Source organism: Peromyscus eremicus, chromosome 19 (assembly GCF_949786415.1).
Source record: "Peromyscus eremicus chromosome 19, PerEre_H2_v1, whole genome shotgun sequence".
NCBI lineage: Eukaryota > Metazoa > Chordata > Mammalia > Rodentia > Cricetidae > Peromyscus > Peromyscus eremicus.
Window position 1 is genome coordinate 59053792 of NC_081435.1, and position 13111 is coordinate 59066902.

Here is a 13111-nt window from a genome sequence, read left to right on the forward strand (position 1 = left end):
GAACAGGATATAACAGGATATAACTCTGGTTAATTTAAGGGATTTTCCTTACGACAGGAGGATGGTTTCAAAGCTAAATAAGGAAATCAATGTTAATGGCTTATAATACATTCCTAGGATGTTATAAATTAACTTCACATCATTTATTCCCTGTTACATTCTCTCTAAGTGGGTGTGTGGTATTAATCAATGGCAATCTAGATTCTAAATAAAAAGAATCATATCATAATCTATTCAGGAGATTTTCTTGGAGCCCTGTTATTTCCAAAGGAAAATGGCTTTCCTTTCCACAGAAGCAAATGTCTGGTGCAAAAAGCATCTGGTGGGATTGAAACATTGTTTTGCAGCTCTTGATATTTTCTTACCTTGCGTTTTGTTGACTTCTAAAGGCATAATTTTTCTTAACTAATTTTAGATATCCCATTATTAAAATGCCTTGTTTTAGTATGTGAGAGTCACTGTAGAAAAGTAGTTTGTGGCAGACCAGGAAACATTGAAAACAACACACCAAACAGATGAAAGATAATCTTAAATTTCATGCAATCAGTTTGACTTTCACCTTGTACTTGGCACTGGTAGAAAAGCTGGTCCTCCACCGGACAGTGTAAAGTCGCACATCAGATGTTTTTTGGTTCTTCGGGACAGAGTTGTCTGCCCAGCTGACCCTCACAGCCTCATGGGTAAGAGCCACAGCCTGTACACCTACTGGTGGGAGCATGGGGGTGGAGACATCTGGGCCCGAGGTGGGGAAATCATCAAGCAAAGGATAATAATCAACTGGGTCAGTGGGATCTGGGTTAAAAACCCACCAAATGAAACAAACAAATAAATGTGCAAACAAAGAGTTAAAATAAATACCAGTGATAACACATCACAATGAGTTAAATGCATGGTAATAACGATGAAAGGGAACATGAGAAGAACAGAAAAAAATGCAATTAATTAAACCATAAAATATAATAAGAACAGTATTGCTATGTTAAAAATAACAGTATTTTCTTATATTTATTTCTAAGTAGATTATATATCTTAAAATCCCATCTTGTTTGAATGTTGCACATTGTTTCTTACAAGGTTTTATATACTAATTTATCAGGTTCATGATTTATCAATGATTTGAAGTAACAATAAAAATATTTCTGGTTATTTTTTCTGAAATGTAAATAAATCCTACTGGATACCTTAATTTTCTTCTTTACCTCTGACTTTATTTGTGCTCCTTTTACTATTGTCTAGATTATATCTCTATAAATGCTGTTCAATCAACACACAAATTATAATGAAAGAAACTTGATATACATCGGTTTCTCTATCAATGAACAAAACCAGAGCGAACAGATATGCATGGTTACAAGGGTCAATAGACATCTGATGTACTATAATTTAATGTGAGATGGCAACTAGTAACCAGGTTTTCTGAGATTGTAATATTAAACTGTGAAAGTGCTCATCTTTCTGTATTCACACGCAGAGGTTGGTTCCATTTTCAGTCCAGTCAGGCATTCCTATATTATATTCCTGATTCTAAAACTGCAAGTTCAGTGGAAAGAATGTGCATCAATGGATAGGAAGACAAATTAACTACCTTCAGAGTGATGAGATTTCCACTGAGATATGCACGTGCTTTGATCAATAACACGATTGGATCTGAAGAATGATGTGTGATTTTACAAAATTCTACAAAACCCTTACATTTACATAATGCTGGGATGACCACAATCTCAGAAGCTTACTTTGTGGCAATAATAATCACTCCATTTTGAGACATTCAAATTTATAGATAACAGGTTTAAAAACTGACCTTTATATGACACAGTAAAGAATCTCACTAACAAAAAATTTGAGCTGACAGCACAACTCTAAGACTGGACATTTGATGTCATTTAAGGGAATGAGATCAGATAAAATGTAGAGGAGTGTCAGCAGCAGCTTATCCAGTTTATTTTTTTTTAATAGCCAGGTTCAAAGCTGAGTGGTTGTTGGCTGTTCTGTCGATGACTGCCTCTTTTCCTTGAATTTCAAATTCTCATCCTCTATTCATCACTGTGCTTTCCAATGAATTATTTAGCATGTTACTGGTCTGTGGTTTTGGAGAAAATATTTTAAAAACTGAAGACAGAAACAGAACAAAAGGAGAGGAGATAGCAGGAGAGAGACAGATGGAGAGAGAGAGAGAGAGAGAGACAGAGAGAGAGAGAGAGAGAGAGAGAGAGAGAGAGAGAGAGAGAGAGAGAGAGAGAGAGAGATGGCTTTCTGTATTTCTTCTGATGTCTCTGTTTATTAAGGGCTCCTTTAAAGCCAAATGAATCCATGACATGAGGAGGAGAGAGCAGAGGATGCTGCAGCCTCTACAAGGATTGCAATCCTAGAGCATGTTTAACAAGAGAAGATGTTTTTGCCTAACTCAAGCAAGTACTGCCTTTCACATTTCTATTCTTGCCTGACTTTGAAAGAAGAATTTTATGCATGGAGGAAGAGTAGTCCAAATGTATGAACTACTTTTGACTTATCCATGTCATGGGCTACCACCTATATGATTACTTTGTTTCATTTAGTCATATAAACAGTTTCTCTCACATGCATCATTTATAATGATTTGAAGTCAAGTGATCCTATATTAGGAAATGATAATAGTCAATCCTACTAGTTATGATTTTAGAAAATAAAATTGTTCATAGCTATTATTTATTGAGTATTATAGTGTTGATTACAGAATGATCCTACTGTATTTGAAGAAATAGTTGTGATCATATCTGTTGTGATTTATCTATGGACTTAATGCAATCCAGAAAATTCTGTCAATGGCCAAGTTTTATTTCCTATCTTAGTGAATAAAATTTTTTCATCATTCTCCATGATAATCCCTTTAGAATTTTGTTGCATGATATAATAACAATATGTTCTATGGATTTTATCAATTTAAAGTACATAAATAATTATTTAAACATTTATTCATTTTTATGGCAGCCAATTTCAATCATTCAGTGGTCCTAAGAGCTCAGTGTCCACTATAAGGGACAGAGCAGATATGCTAAATTTCCAGCAGAGCAGAGCATTCTAGGAGGCAGCGAGCAATGATGTGAAAATATGCTACACATATTGCAAGTGTTCTTTTATTCTCTAATCAGGAATTTCTTGAGTAATTGGGTGCAAGCATCCTTTTGCTATTAAACAGTTCTTCTTCAATATTTTTTACTTTGTTAGGATGACTTATATGCTCTTGAATTTCAGAGGTACATGAAGATTTGCATGTTTATGTGAGCATTTATGTATTATATATAATATACATATATATTACATACATGTAATTTTACTGAAGAAGAAACAGTTCCTAACATAGTTTGGAAATCTCAATTTTTAGTCATTATACTCATTTGAAATTAGATTTAAAATTAAAGGTTTTCAACTGGATTATACTTCACTTAAACCTTACTAAAATGGTTGAGAGAATAAATAAATTCAAAGAATTACTTCATTAACTCCTGATTATTTTTTGCCCTTTTCCTTCTCCTGGTGGAAAACAACTTGTTCTTACAATAATAAGAGATAAAGAGCTTGAAGGCAGGAGAGAGAATTTTCCCACGTGGGGCTAAGCTGGAAGTTTCAGTAGCTTGAACTGATATTCCCAGTCTGAGAAAAGACTCCAGAGCTCACCAAAGGCTACCAGCACATGCATTTAGGATGCTCCAGGGCTTGATGGTTATGTTAGCCTGATGCTTTCATTGCCTTTGATATATTTTGTGTTTACTTTTTGCTGGATTTTTTCCAAGACTTCTCATGGGAATATTTTGCAACAACTCAAAGACAGAGAATGTTTTTTTACATGACAATATGACACATTTATTGATAAGAGATTCTCTCAGAGCCTTAGCCTTTGACTCCATTTATTTGCCCTTTGTTCTCCATGTTGTGTGAAAGCATAAAAATAATTCTACTTCCAGGAAAATGCATATTCTTTATTGTGAAAAGGCTGCTTCACACATTCCTTTGCAGCCCAATACTGGCTTTTCTTTCAATAAGAAATTTCCTGACACAATTTCCAACTTTAGTATCACTTCATTTCTCAGATCCATTAGAATCAGAGCTATAACATGAAAATAAAACTCGTGTTATGGATCACTGGTGTTTGAGAAAACACCACAGCAATGCCATATGCTAAGAATTAAAAACTGACAGCAAATGCCACAGGGAAAGTTGTGAATACCACAGACACTTCCTTCTGCACAGTCTACCTTCAGTTTATCTGAACTCTGCCCCATTCACTACTCTTATGTTCTTCTGGAAAACTATCTTTCATACCCACTAGTCCCTCTTCGTGAGATTTAATTTTTGTATTAATAAAAGAAAAGCTTTGATAGACTGGCTTTGGTGGAATTTTGTGTCACCTGATCATAGCTCAATGTCAGCTGGACAATGAGAAACTGCTTAGTTTCCTTATCAGGTACAGGAAGGAGATGACATACATAGGGCCAACCGGGGGAATCCTAGGCGCAGACAGAGTACCCCGCTATTTCCCAGGGAACCTCACTTTTAGGACCATCTGAGAGAAAGGAGGAGTGAAAAATCCCAAATGCTCAACTATTATTCTGTATCTTAGTTTCAATTCTAGAACTCAACACACATCGTTTTCCTAACTATGAAGGTGATACTTTTGTTAGCAAATAGTTTCCATGGTGATGCTTACTCTCTTTACGTATTCATAAACACCTTTGGTGGCATAGCAAAAGATATTGTCTCAAATGATAGCTCACAATTATGTTTTTGTTTTTGTTTTGTTTGTTTTTGTATTTTTGGGGGGGTAGGGTGAGGATGTCAAACGTTGGAACCAATAGTCAACATTCAAGGATTCTGAAATTACTTTTTCAGAGAATATGGATAACAATAAGTGATAACATCTTTGGAAACTATCTAAAACACAAACCATTCTCATCATAGTCTGTGAATGGCAACTGTGAGCTTGAAAAACAAACTATATAAACTTCATGTAAATCTAAGTAGTATTAACATTTATTCTCCAGCCAGTGATGCATCCTCATCTGGAATCCATACTCCAGTAATTTTTCTCTCTGATGCTTGGTATTAAGTCTGAAGCTTGCCCTCTTATGCCTGTATTCTAATTAAAGTGAATATTTATGGACAATCAAATGAAGTTGGAAGGATGTGGTTTTCTGGGGATATAGGAGATAGGCACAAAGCATTAATTGAAGACATATAACTTTTTTTTTGTCCAGGTTTTAGACACATTGGTGGGAGCAATATTGTTAGGAGCAAGATGGAAATGTGATTTTTCCTGGTATCCACATACTCTGTTTTTGAATAAGCACAATATTATTAACCAAAAAGCCTTCATCAGTGACTTGTATCTCACCATCTTAACATTGTCTCACATTCTTCCACCCTTATGATCTTGCTTGCTGTTTTCCATTCTTGAGACAATGAGCCTTGGAATCAACCAGTCCCTTTTGTGTCTACTGCCAGATGACCTATGCCCCAGTTTAGGATTCATCTTGGTGACTTGGACTAATCGAATCAACCTCAAGATGCCAGCTCATTTAGCCTTGTCACCTATCTAAAGGTTCATGTTGAGAGAAACAAATGTCCATTGGCTATTTAGAGCCTAGATCACAAACCTCCTGCTCAAATGGCAGTGTCTGAGACAAACTGGTTAGCAGAATGAAGAATCATATCAGGGCACCAAACTATGAAACTTCTAAGATGATTATGAAGGCAAGGGATGAATTCTCTAAATATACACTCTAATGTATAGAATAAATCCTTCCCACTCATTTGGGGAACCAAATGATCAAAAGATAATGTGTACATATGCCTGCATATATTCATGATAATTTCATGTATTCGCTTTTAATATTTTCCCTCTTTTGTATTTTGTGTTTTTTTTAAATGAGTTCCTTCTCACCATCATCCAAGCACTGACCACCTTGTCACAAGAAGATTGACAATAGGTGCATACCTGTTATGGAGCGTGTGGTGGCACTTTCATAGAGAGGGACACCTTCTCCAGCATTGTTGAAAGCTTTTAAGGAGATTACATAATGAGAACTTGACTCTGAAAACAGAAACAAATTGGACATTTTGAATTAGTGTATTGAAATGCCTATGGTGAACATTTCCTGAAAACAAATTTAATATAATATTTAAAATAAATTGATATTTGAAAATGAGTGGGTTGCATTCTGGGAACTACCAGCTCTAATGGAGATAGAGACTTCCGATCTTTCTGAATCATCATCTGAGCAGTGAATGCTAAGTAGGTAGGGAACCAACAGCATTAAACAGTGTATTCAGGATAGGTGATGATGTTGGTCCTCCAACCCTAAAACACAGGGTTTTGTGAGTTATCAGCTGATAGCCCCATGACCCAAGCGTCATCCATGTCTGTGCCAGTCAAACCAAAAGTGGGCATCGCACTGGAAATGAGAATAATCCTAAGAAACTGGGACATATTAGCTTACGGAACAAATACTAGCACTTAGAACTGACCAGTATAGTTTTGCTCCAGGACAAAACCAATTATAGTTGACACAAACTTAAGGCACCTGAGAAGAATTTCAACTGAAGAATTGCCGGTGTCAGATTGTCCTGTGATAATGTCTGTGAGAGATTGCCTTTATTGATGATTGATATGGAGATACTCAGGCTATTGTGGGAAGCAATACAATCCAGGCAAGTGAGACTAGGTTGTATAAGAAAGATAGTTGAGCATGAACCAGAGAGCCAGCTGGCAAACAACATTCCTACATGGTTTATGCTTCAGGTGCCTGCTTCAGTTCCTACCCTGACTGCTGTGGGATGTTCTGTATGGCAAATGTGTTGCTAATTAGTCGATAAATAAAACACTGATTGGCCATTGGCTAGGCAGGAAGTGTAGGCGGGACAAGGAGGAGAATAAAGCTGGGAAGTGGAAGGCTGAGTCAGAGAGACACTGCCAGCCGCAATGATGACAAACAGCATGTGAAGATGCCGGTAAGCCACGAGCAATGTGGCAAGGTATAGATTAATGGAAATGGATTAATTTAAGATGTAAGAACAGTTAGCAAGAAGCCTGCCACGGCCATACAGTTTGTAACCAATATAAGTCTCTGTGTTTACTTGGTTGGGTCTGAGGCTGCGGGACTGGCAGGTGATAGAGATTTGTCCTGACTGTGGGCCAGGCAGGAAAACTGTAGCTACACCTGACTTTCCTCAGTGATGGACTGTGACCTGGAAGTATACATTGAAATAAACCCTCCCTACAGATGCCTTTGTTCATGGTATTCATCATAGCAACAGAACGAAAATATAACAGGACCTGAGTGGGAACCAAACTTCCTAGTTCACAGCTGCAGAGGAAGAAGTAATTGTATTACAAATGCAGGGTAAATAGATGAACAAAATCAACACAAAGAATAGAAAACGAAATCAAGATAGAAAGTAAGAATTACTCAGAATGACATGGAAGAAGGTGTCAAATGTGAAAGTTGGTGAGTGAGAAATTAAAATACACGGTGGAGTCCTTAAAGAAGAAAATCGCAAATGACACAATAAACACAGAGGGATACATCACCTTTTGTTGACTTAGTCTTTTGAGAATGTAAATAAAAACAATATATGATTTATCAGGGCAGAATTAGACCATTATCAATTTTTATTGTAGTAATAGCTTATAAGACAGAATTACAGTAATTTACTTTTTTATTCTAGATAAGAAAATAATTAGAAAGGATTTTCTAATTAGTCAAAATTAATTATAAATATAAAGGATGAAAACAGTCAAACTATCATTTTTTCTAAACAACCATTGCATTTCATTTTATTGACCACCAGAAATAATAGAAAATGAGTTTTCGACATCCAAAATGAACCAAAGGAAACTATGATGTGAAAGCTAACTTCAGAATAATAAAGTCAATGACCTAAAACTAAGTGTCAGGAGAGATTTATTCTGTAAAGGCTTATGCTATGATACTACAATGAACAGAAAATCAGTCGATCATAATGGTAGTCTATATACAGCAGTCAACTGAGGGATTATTATGATGGTGGAACTTCTGTTATTGTCATTGTAAGGCAAGCATAATATAGCTAAATCAGTGAACAAGTATGAGAATTACAATTCTACATCCACTGTGCTATTTTAAGCAAGAGTCTTGGTAGAGATGGAAAGACACATAGACTTAACACATAGTAATTAAGGTCCCAAGTTCCCAAACTTGAATTAGAAAAATGTTCAAAATAAAAAAAAGTGTTGTATCTCTCGTAGTTCTATAAACTTAAGAAGTCAAGAAGCATTGACTTGATCGTACAAAGCATCCTTAGTGTATAAGCTGCAGCTGTATAAAATGAAGTTACCAACTGTAACTGGCAAAAGCTTTTGTAGAACTGGGGATCCTAAGTTTGAAAATGGAAACATGACAACTGAGTTTGAACCGTCCTGACATACTAGAAAGGAAGAAACCAGCCATTGACAACAGTAATCTCCTGTTAACAGATTCAAGGGTTATTATTTTTTGAAAGATTTATCTATTTATTATGTTTACAGTGTTCTGTCTGCATGTATCCCTGCAGGCCAGAAGAGGGCACCAGATCTCATTGCAGATGGTTGTGAGCTACCATGTGGTTGCTGGGAATTGAACTCAGGACCTCTGGAAAAGGAGCCAGTGCTCTTTACCTCTGAGTCATCTCTCTAGCCCCTCAAGGATTATTGCATAGAAGGTTCTATTGATCACTAAAGACACTCATACTCTAATGAACTTCAGTGTATCAACTCCCTGAAATATATATGAACATACTAATTTATAGAGATATTTTAAAGAATAAAAGCAGTTGGTCAGTTCTGAGATTGACAGATAATCACACTACTATCTGAGAAAATGGTAAGCAAATTAGCATTTATCATGATATTTGTAAACAAACTGTATTCAAGTGTGACCAAATGGCATGAGGATCACTTTAAACATTCCTGAAAGAAAAACTGAATGAGAGAAATGGAATATTGTCATTCTACCACCTCAATGAATGAATTAATCTATGCATTAAATATTTACAACTGCTCAGAGGAACAACCATGCACTAAGTGTCTCAGATGAAAGTCAGCACTGCCCTCTAAAGTTATGCTGCAGGGACTGTGGTGGTATTGTGTTCCCCCAAATATTGTGCACCCTAATAAACTTATCTGGGGTCAGAGAACAGTACAGCCACAATATTAAACATAGAGGTTAGGCAGTGGTAGCACATGCCTTTAATCCTAGATTTCCAGAGGCAGAAATCCCTCTGGATCTCTGTGAGTTCAAGGCCACATTGGAAACAGCTAGGCATGGTGACACACACTTTTAATCCCAAGAAGTGAGCCTTTAATTCCAGGGAGTGATGACAGAAAGAGAAAGATATAAGGCGTGAGACCAGAAACTAGAAGCATTTGGCTGGTTAAGCTTTCAGGCTTTTGAGCAGCAGTTCAGCTGAGATTCATTCTGGATGAGGACTCAGAGGCATCCAGTCTGATGAAACAGGATCAGCTGAGGAATTGGCAAGGCGAGGTAGCTGTAGCTTGTTCTGCTTCTCTGATCTTCCAGCATTCACCCCAATACCTGGTCCAGGTTTGTTTTTATTAATAAGAAATTTTAAGATTCCTGCTACAAGGGACTAACCTATAGCTGCCAGAACACAACAAACAGAGAAGAGAAACATGCTGAACCTAGTTGAAAGCACACATGTGTTGTATGTGTGTTTTTTTTTTTGTGTGTGTGTGTTAAAGTATTTATATAACAATGACAGGGCTTTCAAATGAGCAAGTTCATATTTAATGATTTTTGAAAATTTGTTAGGTTGTTTTTTCTTCATGAAGTTTGAACATAATTTAAGCATATTATGTTAATGACAATGACATTCAAAATAACAATGTCTCCCAAACCACAATTTAGCAAGAAAACTGAAATAAGATCATATCTCACGCACGTTTTCAACTTCCATGTGATGAATTGCTTCTACTTGAAAACAGAAGTGTGTGTGTGTGTGTGTGTGTGTGTGTGTGTGTTTTCTCGTGCATACATGCATGTGTATGCACACACATATGTTTATTGTCAAAGTAGTTTACTTTTAAGGAAGTAATCAATAATCAAATGTCAAGTGTTCTTTGAGATTCAAGACTGGTTGTAAAACATGAACTTCTCTTATTAGCTTAGTAAGCTAATTCTGAAGAGGGGAAAAAAGAAATACTACATAAAATTAAGCAATAAAATACACAGTATGCTCTCTGAATGCCATTTGAGATTAGAGGCCTGAAATGTTCATGAAGGATCAGGCCATCTGTGAAGGGGTTTCAGCAGATATTTACTCTGAATTAGGGCTGGTGGAAGAAGGAGGGGTCTAAGTAGAGGTCATAGAAAGTAAAAATATTTCAAGGAAATGCTGAAAATACACTTAGGTAAGGTAAAAAAACACTTACTGTGACAATGACCCATTCTAATTATAACAGTGACTACTAGATCTAATTTCTTATTTCAGACAGACGATTCAACTATACATTAAGACAAAAACATTTATACTTGGTATTACCCTAATGAAATAGGAAATGGCTTTTTTTTGGTGGTTAAAATTTAATTTAGCTCAACCTCATAACCTATACATTTGCATTTATCTATATATTTATTAAGGATGTGACAATGAGACCAGGAATTTTTTTATTCACATATGCAGGATCTAGGCTACTTGTTTGCCTTAAGTTGCTTGTAGATTTGTTTCCTTTTGTTTAATGAGAGTGAACAAGGGAGAGAAAGCTAAACTCAGTTGCTGCATGAGAGATGAAAAGGTGAGCTGAAGATGAACTATTATTCAGTTTGAGGATACTATTAGTCCAAAGAAGGTGGTCTCAGCAAGTCAAATTCTCTGGAAACCTAGATATTTGTGTGAAAATGACACCCTGTAAATATTTGTAAAGAATTTAGATAAACTAATCAATTCGTGCTGGCAAATAGATCCATGTGAATCTAGACCTACTATGGTCAGGATGGTGAGTGTAATTTTTCAGTTCTTTATGTGAAGCTTCTGTCTATAAGCATCCTCCTCCCAGATACTGGAAGGGGCTATGACTCTCTAAGAAGTCTGGCTACTTGGGGCAGTCAATCTGGGCATGCCAGGGAAAAGGATTCTCTTGTTTTCTCTCTGCTCCTGACTGGAAGTGTAATCACTTACTTCTATAAATATCACCAACATTACCATCTGCACTCTAAGATCCAGCTTTGTGTCTAGCTTACACGTTACGCTTTTGTTCACATTCTGGACATACAGAGGAAACAATAGGCTTTTCCCCCTCCTACATTTGGTCTGGTCCTCTACTGACGGTGCCTGCACAAGGAAGATAAACTTGTTAATCGTTTATTGGCAAACTTATGGAAAGCGCAGAACGTTTTAATATCTTCCTTATACGTGGATGAAAGGAAATTCTTTGAATGTATCTTGAGCTCAAGATGCTTTCAGAGTGTCCTGAGAACCCAGAATGTTCTCCCCCACAATTTGCAAGAAATTCATTTTTTCACCAGTTTACCGCTAGAGGGCAATGTGGAACTATTTTCCTGCACATGCTCAGAGCTTTTAACATTTAAAATCAGTAAATGAGAAAAGAATAGCCTAGAATCAGTGCCACTATGGAAGCATCAAATGAGTTAAACACATTTACTATTATCATAATGAATTCCCAATGAATTAATCATTAATTATGGTCAGCCTCCATTGTTCAGGAATATGTTTAATGACAATTATGACAATAAATTTATTTTTGGGTTCTTGCTGAAATGTTGCAGAGACATAAGCTTGACAAATGTATCAATTGTCTCTGCAAATAAAGTGTGGCAGTTTTCTCATTTGAATTTAATATGATTTAATCATACTGGAGGGATTTGGATCTTGGTAGATTTCTCTGGGAATTATTTTTGGTCATAGATATTCTGTGAGAGTCCACATATTTCACAGTATTCAACAGAATTTTTTGTTTTTAATCTTTGGTCAAGGTTTCTTTTACAACAGTTAGATTTTTGTATTTAGGAAGCTAAAGAAATAATAACTCTGGGCATGCACAAATAAATGACTCAGCCCATTATTACTTGAGTGTCATGAAGGGGGGAGATAAATGCACATTTATTGATTATAGGGTTGTAAAAGGCAAGGGTATGGTTTTCAGAAGAAGTCTTGGTGTCCTTCCCAAGAGACATGGGAGGTAAGAGACTCATTATTCTAAGAGCCTGTGTTAATCCTTCTCTGGAGGTTAGAGATGAATGTTGCTCTCTGGGAATCAGGGAGTGAATTGAGAAACCTTAGGGGTGGACTGAGATGCTATGCTTGGTAACAAATGCCAGTGTGAAGAACTTCATTATTTTTAATTAATATTTTGTGTGAATTAAATGCCAGTGGCATGTGCCAGATTGACAGCCCAGAGTCTTTTATTCATTACAGATTATGTACTTCACTCAGTGGCCCTATCCATGCCAAGTGCTTGTCGGGGCCCAGGATCCATGTTCTTCCATCTTTTCCATTCTCTGTCAACACTGCCAACAATTCAATTAGAGAAAATTAGAATGCTAGCTGTTTCCTAATGCAAACACCTGCTTCTTGCAAAAGACCAGGACTACCACAATCACAGAATGGAGGCTACTCCACTGGATCATTGTGAGACACAAAGTGTTCCTGGATATACCTCTGATGCTCCTGGACATAAACTTTTTAATTAAGTGTAATGGGTGGAGAGTAAATACAACTGGCAGCATTGATCTCTAAAAAGGACAAGCAATTCATACTTGAAGAAAATTCAATTCATATAATACACTCAATTCAACTTCATTACATATACTCCTTTGCAAATTTAATTAATATCTAACCTAAATCATTCTCTAACAAAGTCTTCTTTTTCTTTTCTGGAAACACTATACAATTGAAGGTCAGATTACAACATGATTTGTTCACTAGCCAGTCTTATAGATACTAACTACTTTAGTCTCTATGAGGAATTATTTGAGATTAAGGTGTAAAATTATGGTATATTTTATTTAATTACTTAATGTCTGCTATCAATAAGAAAATCAGGATCCCACCACTCGGGAGGCAGAGGCAGGCAGATCTCTGT

At 36.3% G+C, this 13111-nt stretch overlaps 1 protein-coding gene across 1 annotated transcript in view; it reads right to left on the reverse strand.

The window, feature by feature from the left end:
* The window catches only part of Dcc (DCC netrin 1 receptor), a 722447-nt gene that overhangs the window by 121709 nt on the left and 587627 nt on the right, over positions 1-13111 (reverse strand). The window contains exons 16-17 of the mRNA XM_059246128.1: positions 5972-6067; positions 560-792 (exon numbers count right to left, since the gene is read on the reverse strand). Coding sequence (XP_059102111.1) covers positions 560-792; positions 5972-6067 — 329 coding nt within the window. The remainder of the gene's footprint in view (positions 1-559; positions 793-5971; positions 6068-13111) is intronic.